Consider the following 12337-nt stretch of genomic DNA (forward strand, 5'->3'; position numbering starts at 1 on the left):
CCGGCGGACCCGAGATATTGTCTTTGTCCTGCCCAAATGGCCGCCGGAGCGGGTACCATGCACCTGTTGTAATATGACGTTCTTGAATTTGTCAGGGACTATCACCAGCCAGGAAGTTCTATCAGAGGGAACCTCCACCCACTTGCGATATAAGATGTTGCCTTTCAACTCCAGGGTCTGCCACTGAGCCCAATACGCCTTTGTTTGCGCCCCGAGGGGGGTGACCTCTTCCCCCTTTGGTCTTTGCCCCAATTTGACCCAATTGAACACCGGCCCCAGGACAGGATCCTCCTGCTGGGCCGTGCTCCAAGCCAATTCTCCAAATTCCTCGTCCGCGGTTAGTGGCAAAATTGGCCCTCTCACCCGGGTTGCCCGGACGACGAGAATCGGGGCAGAATCGCCCAATTGCTCCCTTTCCTCGTGTCTCGCACAAAATTAGCAGTTTTCCCCCAGACAAGGACGCCGAGAGAGTGCGTCCGCATTACCATGGGCCTTCCCGGCCCTATGGGCCACATCAAAATTGTACTGCTGCAACTTTTCCAACCACCTTGCAATTTGGCCCTCCGGTTCCTTGAACCGAAGGAGCCATTGCAAGGAGGAATGGTCAGTTCTAACCAAAAATTTCCGCCCGTACAGGTACGGGTGGAAATGGTTCATGGCAGCCAGCATAGCCAATAACTCTTTGCGAGTGACACAATAATTTCGCTCGGGCCTACTTAAGGCCCGACTATAGTAACCAATCACTCTCTCCACGCCCTCCTGTGTCTGAGACAAAACTGCGCCCAATCCTTCCTGGCTCGCATCCGTGTCCAGGGTAAATGCCCCGTTGCTAGTGGGGTAAGCTAGAAGGGGTGCGGATGTTAGACACCCCTTCAATTTTTGGAAGGCCTCGTGGCACTCCCGTGTCCAATTAAATCGCGTCCCCTTCTCCGTAAGCCGGTGGAGGGGACGGGCCAACTCCGCAAATTTTGCCACAAAGCGCCGGTAGTAGGAGCAGAGTCCTAAAAATCCCCGCACCTCTTTGATGGTACGTGGTGCGGGCCACTCCTCTACCGCTTTAATTTTGTCTGGGTCCGTTTTTACCCCCTCGCGGCCGATCATGTGACCTAGATAGGCCACCTCTCTTGCAAACAAGGTGCACTTACTCGGGTTCAGTTTTAACCCTGCCTGTCTAAGGCACCCGAACACCTGGTCCAAATTAGCTACTGCCTGGGGGAATGTTTTGGCATGTACTAGGACGTCATCCAGGTACACCAGGCATGATTGCCATGGCATGCCGCCTAGTACATGTTCCATCAATCTTTCAAAGGTGGCGGGGGCGTTACACAAACCAAACGGCATCACAGTAAACCGATACAGTCCCTTACCTGTGGAAAATGCCGTTTTCTCCTTCCCTGCCCTATCCATCTCCACCTGCCAATACCCACTCTTGAGGTCCAAAGTTGAGAACCAATTTGAGCCCGCAACGGCATCGAGGGTGTCATCAATCCTTGGCAGGGGATATGAGTCCTTGAGTGTCACGTTGTTTAGCTGGCGATAGTCCACGCAGAACCGCGTGGTCCCATCCTTCTTTTTGACCAGCACAACAGGTGACATCCAAGGACTTCCCGAGGGCTCGATCACGCCTGCGTCGAGCATTTTTTCAACCTGCTCGTCAGCTTCCGCCCTCTTGCTCCAAGGGAGCCGTCGGGCGGCCTGACGAATAGGCCGGGCCTCACCGGTGTGGATCTGATGTTTCACCAGGCCCGTACGTCCAATATCCTCGGTGGACAAGGAGAAGAGGTCCAAATGGGACCCAACCAGTTTGTGTAAGGCCTCCCTCTGGGTACCTCCCAACTCTACACTACTACGATTTACCATCTCGCAAATGGGATCGGGCCAATTCCTAGAACTTATTGAAGGCTCCCCCTGGGGCCGGCTCGGCTGGATGTTCTCGCCCCTCACTGACGCGACTTCTCTAACTGGGGTGCAGCCAGCTACCTTCGTGCCCCTAACTATAGTGCGTGGTTCTGTGCTAATATTAATTACTCGGACGGCCACTACCGGCCCGTCCGTTTTTACAAGGGTGCAGCCCACGATTAAACCAGGTATGGATCGCGCTGCCACCGCTTCGACCAAGCCGCAGGATTCCTGCCATGTCGGGCGGGCTAACCATCGGGCCGGCACTACGGCCTCGGCCCCCGGAGGGATGGTCACGGCCTCAGGAGCCTCCAGCTCTACCCTCTCGGCCGTGCTCACCCCCTCCAATGGTAGCTCCTCCACCCCCCATTGCAGGATCCCCCGGCCCAAGTCGATTTTACAACCGCCGGCAGTCAACAAATCCAACCCTATTAAGCACGGGTCACACACCTCCGCCACCCAAACCTCTATCTCTTGCTTTACCGATCCCAACTTGAGGGTCACAAAACCACGCCCTATGATCGGAGCCGTTGCCCCGGTAGCCAGCTGCAAGCTATGATTTTCCAGACGCTGGATTTTACCCCAGCCGTCTGCACTCGAATTAAGGACCACGGGGCTGATGATCGTGGCGCTGGCTCCCGTGTCCACCACGGCGTCTACCCCCACGCCGGCAATTTTGCACCGAATTGTTAGGCTACCTGTACCAATTTGGCCACAATGAATGACCTGTCGCGTCAACGAGGGCTTCTCCCCATCCCCTACTGCCGAACACCGCCCTGCATGCCCGGCACGTTCTAGTTTCCCGGGCCCTGGCGGGGGGGTGTCTGAGGTCGGCTAAGCCGATCGATACGGGGCGGAGTTGAGGGCATCGGTTGGCGGGGAACGTCCCGGCGTGGAGCTCGACACTCCCACGCACGGTGACCCATCCGAGCACAATTATAGCACCTCACCTGGTAAGGTGCTTGCCTCCGGTATTCCAAATTCCCCCCCCTGTATGTCCGAATTGGGGTACTCTGTCGGGGACTACCGGGGGCCACCACTGGGGCCGCCTGCCATGGTCCAGGTCCCGCTAGACGCCGATCCACCAGCCTCCGGACCATGCTCTCCAGGTCAGGGCCCCCGTCGGGGGCGGGCCCCACCTGACGCACCGCCACTGCATGGCGCTCGCCTCCCCGGGCCAGGGGCCTCGCTGCTTCCCAACGGGCTGCAGCATCGGCCGCCTGACTCATGGTCTGCGGGCGCCACATGGCGAGCTGTTGTCGGAGCTCCAGATCCGGAAGGGCCTGAATAAAGTGATCCAGCGCCAGGCTTTCCTGGGAACTCGCTGCCATGTCCGCGTGTGCAATCCCTACTGTGCGGCGAATATCGTGAGCAAGTTCCCCGATGGTCTCCTGGGGCTTGCATATACGCTGCGCAAGTTGAGCTTTAACAAGCTCGCTTTGCTGCTCAATACCGAAACGGTTAATTAAAGCCGCACGGAGAGCTGGCAGGGTGAGAGCACCCGGTGGTAAAGCTGTCAGCACCTCCGCCGCCGCACCGCGCAGTGCCCCTACCAGGTGTACTCCACCTTCGTCCGGATTCCAACCGTTGCCTTTACACACGTACTCAAACTGTGCCAGGTACACCCTCAAATCACTCTTGCCGTCATACGACGCGAGTGGGACTTTGTGGGCGCCCGAAGGTCGGACCCCGCGCGTCACTCCCTGCGGGATCAACGCGGGACCAAACCCCTCGGGCTCCCACAGTACGCTATTCCCGGGGGGCTCCCGCGCGTCCCCCGTTCCTCCAAACACTACCCCCCGTGGTGTCGATGCCTGGGTCGCCCTGCCGCAACCCGCTACCCACTCCATACCCGCACATTCTTGCTCAGCAGCACCCCCCTCACTCCCCATAGCCAGACCTCCTTGTACACCTCCTCTTTCCACACACTCCGGACCAGTCATACACCTCACCATTGGTCCCTCACGAACACCCGGGTCTAAATCAACCCCCAAGCCGACTGAAGCTCCCCTCACATCATATACATTTCCGAATATATTGCCACTCACCTTGACACCTCGTCTCCGCACCTCCTCTGCCACCTGCAAACTCTTTATTTGGTTAGTGAGCACCTCATCACGATTCGAGCACAGACCTTGTACCAATTCCATCACCTCCTCCTTTATTTCCTTTTTAGTTTCCCTTCGTCTCTTCTTAATTTCACTCACCCCTTCTTCCACCTCCTCTAATTTTTCCTTTACTTCCTTCATCTCCCGGTGCGCCCCCTCTATCTCTTCCTCTAACGCCACCTTAACCGTTTCTATGTGCGTCCTCACCTCTCGGTCCTTCGTCTCCATTACTTCTGTCACCTCTTCCAACTTCTTCGTCAACCCCTCATGTACCATCTGACATTCCTTCTGTGTCGCTATTAATTCGTTCTTAATGTCTTTTTGTGTCGCTTTTAACCCCCCGATTATTGCCGTGTTCTTTTCCACTTGGTCCACTAGTTCCTTTTGTCCCACTGTCAGCTGTTCTACTCCCTTCGTCAGACCCTCTATTCCCCCTTGTAACCTCGCCGTATTATTCCTCACCTCTTTCTCTATACGCTTTTCGCCTCGCTTTACCTCCTCGCGTACCCCCGAGACCTCCTCACTTACACCTCGTCGTATCTCCTCTTTCATCTCCTCCCTCTCTTTTGTAGATGCTACCCTCATCTGTCCCAATTCATCCCTCTGAGCATCCAATTTACTTTCTAACCCGATTTTCACCTCCTCTATCTGGTTCCCCATCTGTTCGATTTCCCGGGCGGATTGCTCCCCTATTTCCCGCAATTTGTCTTCCATCCTATTTTCTAACCCCATTAACCCATTTTTCACCCCCTCTAACTGATTCTCCTGGGCAGCCATTCTATTTTCCACCCCCGTTAACCCATTCTTTACCTCTTTTATCCCGTTGTCTAACCCCTCAAATTTGTCGTCTAATTTCCCAAATTTCTTGTCTAATCCCTTAAAATTATTGTCTAACCCCTCAAATTTAGCTTCTAGCCGTTCCCCCATTTCTCTCATTTTGCCCCCCATTTCGCCCATTTTGCCCCCCATTTGCTCACTCTGAGCATCCATCCGGTTCCCCATTACCCCCATTTGGCCCTCCAATCGCTCACCCTGAGCATCCATTTTTGCCATCAGTTGGGTCAAGAATAATCTGAGGTCAAACCCGGTTTGCCCAGCGTCCCCAACCGCCACCGCGGGCTCGCCCTCCGCGGCGCCGCTATTTTGGGACCCTTCAACCACGTGCGCGAGCGCGCCATTTTGTGCGTCTGATACTCCCTCAACCACATTGCCAATGTTCTCCTCTACTTCGTCCCTCTGATCCTGGGTTACTCCTAACCCCTCCTCTAGCTCACCCACCGGCATCCGATCGCCTTGACCAGCCATGGCGCGATTTCAAAATTCGGGTTTTTGTAAAACAACACAACAATTTCCAACTGCTTGTAATTTTGAGCGCGTTAAGCGCGCTTCGGGTCCGTATCTCACTCCCAGACACCAATTGTTACGGATGCGGTTAAAGATGTTATTTTGACCGAGCGGTGGTTTTACCACGACCGAACAGTTATTCCCCGACTAGAACCCGATTCTACCCAAACGTTGGCCGTATCGCACCGCGGCTGCTCAATATGGAAAACTCTAAAGCGACCGAATACAAAGAGGAAAAGGAATAAGACGAGAAGACGTACAGAAGAGTAATTGGATTTATTATTTACACATATAAGTAGGAAGAAAGCAGTCACGTTTATTTACAGAAGAGATTAGATACACAGTGCAACGCTAGCTTACCTACAGTCTTAATTAACCCAGGGACAGAACAAACAAGGACAGACTCACGCTGGGAATGATGATAGGACTGGCGGGAGATGGATGGCTGGCGGGATAGGGAGGTCCAACTGGTCCTGCAATCGATCGACTCGTTGGGCAGCCGCCGCTCCTTTGCAGCCCTGCTCCAAACTGCCGTCCAGGCCTCACGCTGCTGTGGCTGCAGTTTCGGTGGCTCCAGCTGCAGTAAGTGCAGTTTCGGTGGCTCGAGCTGCAGTGAGTGCAGTTTCGGTGGCTCGATCTGCAGTGAGTGCAGTTTCGGTGGCTCGATCTGCAGCGCAACTCTGGACTTCTCTCGGACTCAACTCCTTGGACTCCCTCTCGTCTCTCTGTAAAATCTCATCTCTCCGGGAAAAGCCCTGCCGTGGGTTATATAGGCCCCCGCCCCTCAACCTTTGCGAACCTCCCCGATCGCTCTTCCTCCGCCCTCTCTAGCCAAACCCCTGGCTCATGGTTGGTCGAGTGGGGCTGGCTCACTCCTCCCCTCTATGACGAGGTGGGGACCCGCCTTTCTTCCCCAACCCTGCCTCGTGGCCAATGGCGGCAATTGTTGGTTGGCAATGCGAATGGCAATTGACGAAAAGGGGGGGATGGAAGTTTTGGGAGTGGGAATGAAGGGAATCTATCTCTTTCACTGGTGCAATGGAGCATTTCAATTAATGGGAGACACAGCCTTACCCTAAAACACATAATAAGATATAACTATTGAACAGGGGTATTCTATGATTGGCTGTGGTGTGGATGCTTTATGGACTAATTATGGGACGCCCTTTGACCTTTACACAGCTCCGGAGGCAGGAGGCGCAGAATAATAATAACAATAATAATAATACACACAATCAAAAAAAATACAGTCCTCATATCCGCAAAAGTATATATGTGCATAAAGAGAAGACAATTACAACATACCGGACAATGTGAAGCCACACGAGGCGACGCGGTATATAGATTGCCGTAGATCTGAGAATGACCGATCTATATTAGTAAGTACGTACTATATGTATAATGTATATATATGCATAAAGAGAAGACAATTACAACATACCGGACAATGTGAAGCCACCCGAGGTGACGCGGTATATAGATTGGCGTAGATCTGAGAACGAATGATATGCATGCGAGCACACGGACACACCAATTCCAATCGCCTCTCCCGTCCATTTGAGAATGGGCAAAACGACACCACTAATTATTTATTTCGTCAACGTCCCACTCACTCCCAGAGGTCGTTATTACGCAACAGGTGAGATAGCCGATCACCTGACGTGACATGCAAATTGTGTTGGCTGTTGCTCCAGCCTGGGTTGTTGTTGTTTCAATTCATGATCTCAGGCTCAGGGACAAGACCTCGATGATCCGTAAACATCAACATGGATTACGAGGACATGAATAGACAGTGGACGACGAATCAACACAGTAAATGAGATTCGAACCTGGGGTCCCGACGTGTGCACTGTGCTCGGGTGGGAACACCAAGCAAGGTATAAACACGTCTCTCGATCACTCACACACGTGTGCACACTGACCGTACACCTGCAGAGCCTTTTGGTCCATGTCCTGGACCCGTAGGACATGTTCCCCCGCGGATAGCGAAGACAACAGGACGAACCTTCCGATGGCGAACGCGGCCAGAGCAACGGTCGTGTTCATTCCTTACAGCTTACACCATGGTGGGATTCCACCTTATGTTATGTCCCTCCCCGGGTCACGGACACCTCACCACGGAACGGCCTGACAGACAAAAAATAAATAAATAACAAGTCGAGGAACTAACTTCCTCCTCTAAATGTTAGAGCAACGAACCTGTGATAAAATTCGATAAAATTCGAAGTTACGCTGTCACGTGGAGATGCCAAAGAACCTTGAAGAAGAATACGCCGCCCAGTAAATATCCAAAAAGCCAAATCAAAAACAAAGATTCATACCACATCAAATTTGTACGATTTCCGTCATTGGTAATGTCGGAGTTTACGGGCGTAAACTCAAAAATTTCTAAAAAGTAATTTTATGTGGATGAAAGTAAGTTTTTCCACCGAAAATACCACCGAGGCCAATGGCGAGAGGGTCATTGGGTGTTCGGTGGTATCGAACGCGGCTCTCACAAATGCTTTCTTGTGATTGTTCCTGACCGCACCGAGCAGACTCTGCGCGACCTCACCCTCCAATGGATCCTTCCACTTCCAGGTTCTCACATTATCACTGATGGCTGGCGCGCCTACAACAACGTTGATGACTGGGCACATGGTGTCTACACGCACAGCACAATCATACACCAGGAGAACTTCGTCAACCCGCTGGATCAAGACGTCCACACACAGAATGTGGAAAACATGTGGATAATAATAATAATAATTCATTTATTTTGTATAGCGCTTTTCATGAAGCCCAAAGGCGCTTTGACAGAGTGCAAAACATAATGCATAACAAAACATGAAAACAACAATTGCAAAAAGACAAGAATCAATAGGGAAATATTTAAAGCGAAAGGAGGGAGAAGGAGAAGTGATAGTCAGGGGTTAAATGCTGTGGGTTGAATGTTGAATGCAGTGCTGAACAGGTGGGTCTTTAGTGATGTTTTGAATGTGGTGAGTGAGGAGGAGTCTCTGATGGTGTGAGGTAGTGAGTTCCAGAGGGTGGGAGCAGCGATGGAGAAGGCCCTGTCCCCCCAGGATCTGAATTTGGTCCGGATGGAGGGGGTCAGGAGGTTGGTACCAGCAGAGCGGAGGTTGCGGGTGGGAGTGTGTCTGGAGAGGTCAGCCAGGTAGGATGGGGCCAGGGCCAGGTTATGGAGGGCTTTGTAGGTCAAGAGGAGGATTTTGTACTGGATTCTCTGGGAGATGGGGAGCCAGTGAAGCTTGTAAAGGACGGGGATGATGTGGTCACGGGTCCGGGAATGGGTGAGTAGACGAGGGCCAAGCGCAAGATTCGCCGTCAGTTTGGTACCTCGGATGCGCTATTCACCTCATACCTGCATGAATTTCTTTGGAGGCAGACTGTTCCTGAGGCTAAGTCCTTCCAACATTTAATAAGCCTTATTGCTGGTATGTATCATGTGGAATTATTGTTTTTAACTGAATAAAATGATTGTATTCCACTTTTATTCATTGTTTCTCTCAAATGGAAATGGTTTTTTCTGCTCTGCGAGCAATGCAATGGTCTCTCTGGATAGCGTTTTAAAGCAACTTCGTTGATCTGTATTGAAAGTATTTATGCGCTTGGCTGGTATCCGATCGCCGTTTTCGAAACACCAGTATCAGAACTAGGAGTTAGAGCTATATTTTGAATTATCCGTACAAAATAAATGTTTCGACCTTTTATTTCTTTTCTCCTTCCTATTTGTTCTGGAATTTTATAATCCTATTTTATTCACATCATGGGAACAATCGATGAAGAACTAGAACGACACTCTTACACGTCGTGACGTCGACCGATATGCCTCCAGCAACGTTATTACATCATTGTATTGTACATACCGGTACTTCTGCCAGTTTGATTAAAATCCATTCAGCTGTTCTCAAGTATCACATTTTTACCTGACGTTATCTCTGACTTTGATCTCATCGAATCAGTTCATCTTTGCATCATTATACATTATTGTACCAAATTTGACTTAGATCGCTTCAAACCTTCCTAAATTATCGGTCACAAAAACCTATCACGTAAGACAACCTGCAACACACTGCTTCCGGTGACGTCATCGGCGGAGGCATAAAAAAAAAACCTTCAAGTTGTAAAAGTTTGCAGTTGGGCGATTCCATAATTACCAAAATTGTCAGAATCATACAGTGAAAGACAAAAGCACAACAGACTCGTATTTATTTTGCCAAAAAAAAAAAGGGGAGTTTTAAAGTCCACTTTTCACCCATGACGTCACAGGAGTTGGGGGTGCGCATGCCATTACCAACCAGACCGGTGCTCAGTAGAGAGCATACCTCCGCCAGGCTGAACAGTTTACCTTGTGTATCCCACTGACGAATCAGATCTGCTGACCTGAACCAAAACGTAATCACCTCGTCATCTAAGCAACTCATGCACCAAGTTTTGTCATAATCCATCCACAATTATTGGAACAAGCGTTCCACCTAGGTCCCCCGTCGGGGAAGTGATGTGAATTGACAAAGTGGAAGACGCAGAAAACATGCTATGATAGGATATTTCGCTCACAAGGTTCAGACATACATGGCGGCGGCCATCTTGGATTTTGACGTGGCGACCCAATTTTCAATAGCGTTCTTCCTTATGCCCAGTTGCACCCACACACCAAATTAGAAGTTGGTACTTCGCTTATTTTTCAAGATATTCCGCTCACAAGGTTCAGACATCGGCAAGGTCACATCTTTTCGAAGCTGTTCCATGCGCTCACGCTTTCGAAGCTAAGTAATTTTTTCACAATTGTGTTTTTGTCGAGACTATCTATCTTTCAGTGTGTGTACCTATAGCGTGTCTTTAGGAAAATCTTCGGTGTTAATTTTTCGTACATGTATACACAATCGTCGGTTAATGCGTGTAGAGTATTCTGAAGCCTAATACTAGTACTAGTAGGCTGAGGCTACCGTCTCCGACCTTGTGGTTTTGTTTTCTCTAAGCGGTTCGTCGAATGCGCTGCAATTTCTTTCGTTCTGTTTCGTCCCAGTCGTTCACCCCATACCTCCTTGTTTAATATCTCTACTCAAAAAAAAAACCCCAAAAAAGATTTCCTTCCGAGTTCCTATTCGTTTATTTGTTGTTCTTATTTGTTCGTTCGTTCTTTGTTCACGTTGTTCGTGATCACGCGATCAGAAATATATAATCTCTCCCCTGAACAACTGTTTTCTGTCATATATTATAACACCTTTTTCTTCTTCTCCTACAAAAGGATGCTTTCGTCTTGCTCACCAAATCTATTCATTCCAAAAAAAAAAAAAAATACCATCTCTTACAGTTCCTCTTTTCTACATTCCCTAAACTCTCCAGCCCTCCACCCCTCCTTCAGCGTCCTCAAACGTATTTTTGACTCGGTCTTAAACTCATTTTGCAAAAAATGTTTGTTTCCCATGAATCGTACACTTTTCAAAATCCAATCTCACCCCTCCCCTCCAAATCTACCCCCTTACCCCTCCCCTCCGAATCTTCCCCATCACCCATCTCTTTCAAATATTCCCCCTTGCCCCTCCCCTCCAAATCTTCCCAATCACCCCTTCCCTCCAAAACTTCCCCATCACCCCTCCCCTCCAAAACTTCCCCATCACCCCTCCCCTCCAAATCTACCCCCTTGCCCCTCCCCTCCAAATCTTCCCCATCACCCATCCCTTTCAAATCTCCCCCCTTGCCCCTTCCCTCCCCTCCCTCCTAAACTCCCCCCACCTCCGAGACTCTCCCTCGCTCCTCCCCTCTCACCCCTCCTCCTCAAAGCATCCTCCCTGCTTCTTCCCCCTTCCAACTTTCACCTTCATCTCCCCCAACCTTCTGCCTCGCTCTTCCCCCTCCTCAAATAATACCTCACTGTGCCTCACCCAATCTCCATCAAACCTTTCGTCCACCTCATTCTTCCCTTTCTCCAAGCTATTCTGAAATCTGACACACCTTCAACAGCTCTCCCTACCTCTTCCTCCTCTTCCACATCTTACCCGACCCCCTCCGCCCCCCCCGTTCTGTATCCGATGCTCCCCCTTCCTCTTCATTAACGGTATGGACCTCAAACATCCGGGGCCTTCGCTCAAACTTGACTGATCTCTCCATACAGGTTGCTTCTGACAAACCAGACGTGATCTGCTGAACAGAAACTTTCCTCCTTCATGATGTCTCCGATTCCTTAGTATCTCTCCCAGGTTACTCCCTCCTCCGGTATGATAGACCTGAGCCTCGTCCTGGAGGTGGGGTTGCTATCTTTATAAAAAAAAACCCTTCCTCACTCGCCCTCCCTCCACCTCACCCCCAGGAATACCTTTGGCTACGGCTTCCCCTTCGCTCCCACCTTTTGTTCATATGTGTGTTGTACCGTCCACCAAACAGTGATGACTCCATCTACATCTCGCTGTCTGATAATATGGACCAACTTCTATCTACCCATCCCAAATCGCTCTTCCTCATATGTGGTGATTTCAATTGTCACCATGCCAGTTGGCTGGGTGTGGGTACCTTTCTCACCAGCCATGGCTCTTCAGCAAAGGACTTCTGCGACTCACTGGGACTGACACAATCTGTCAATTTCCCGACCCGGATCTCAGTCAGCGGAGCATCTTCTCTTCTGGACTTGGTTATGACTAACTTCCCTGAAAATGTCTGCTGCTCTTCTTCTGCTCCAATCGGCTCATCTGATCATGTGCTTGTTAAAGTGGACATCTCTCTGACCATTCTCAGAGAGCCTCCTCAGCGTCGACGAGTCTGGCATTTCACTCAAGCCAACTGGCACGGTCTTCAAGCAGCCATCAATCGTCTGGACTGGTCTCCCATCTCTACCGCCTCTGACATCAACTCATTCTGGGAATTCTTTCAAAGTAAATTGCTCTCTCTCATGCACAGATTTATCCCATCTCGTCTTCAGTTGTCATACCCTTCCTCCCGTCCATGGTACACGGAATCTTGTGGTGAGGCTGTTGCCCAAAAACAAC

The 12337-nt window shown here is 50.6% G+C and overlaps 1 protein-coding gene across 4 annotated transcripts in view; it reads right to left on the reverse strand.

The window, feature by feature from the left end:
- Nucleotides 1-7587, reverse strand: part of CIAO2A (cytosolic iron-sulfur assembly component 2A) — a 44936-nt gene extending 37349 nt beyond the window's left edge. Inside the window, exons 1-2 of one of the 4 annotated variants that reach the window (XM_078773436.1) lie at nucleotides 7551-7587; nucleotides 7274-7478 (exon numbers count right to left, since the gene is read on the reverse strand). In XM_078773436.1, coding sequence (XP_078629562.1) covers nucleotides 7274-7397 — 124 coding nt within the window. In that variant the 5' untranslated portion in view covers nucleotides 7398-7478; nucleotides 7551-7587. Of the gene's footprint in view, nucleotides 1-7255 lie in introns of all 4 variants that reach the window. The other 3 variants (XM_078773437.1, XM_068105038.2, XM_078773435.1) reach the window with 3 other exon arrangements.
- Between the last annotated feature and the right edge of the window lie 4750 nt (nucleotides 7588-12337).

The sequence above is a fragment of the Myxine glutinosa genome, chromosome 2, assembly GCF_964187855.1.
Source record: "Myxine glutinosa chromosome 2, kmMyxGlut1.1, whole genome shotgun sequence".
NCBI classification, from domain to species: Eukaryota; Metazoa; Chordata; class Myxini; order Myxiniformes; family Myxinidae; genus Myxine; species Myxine glutinosa.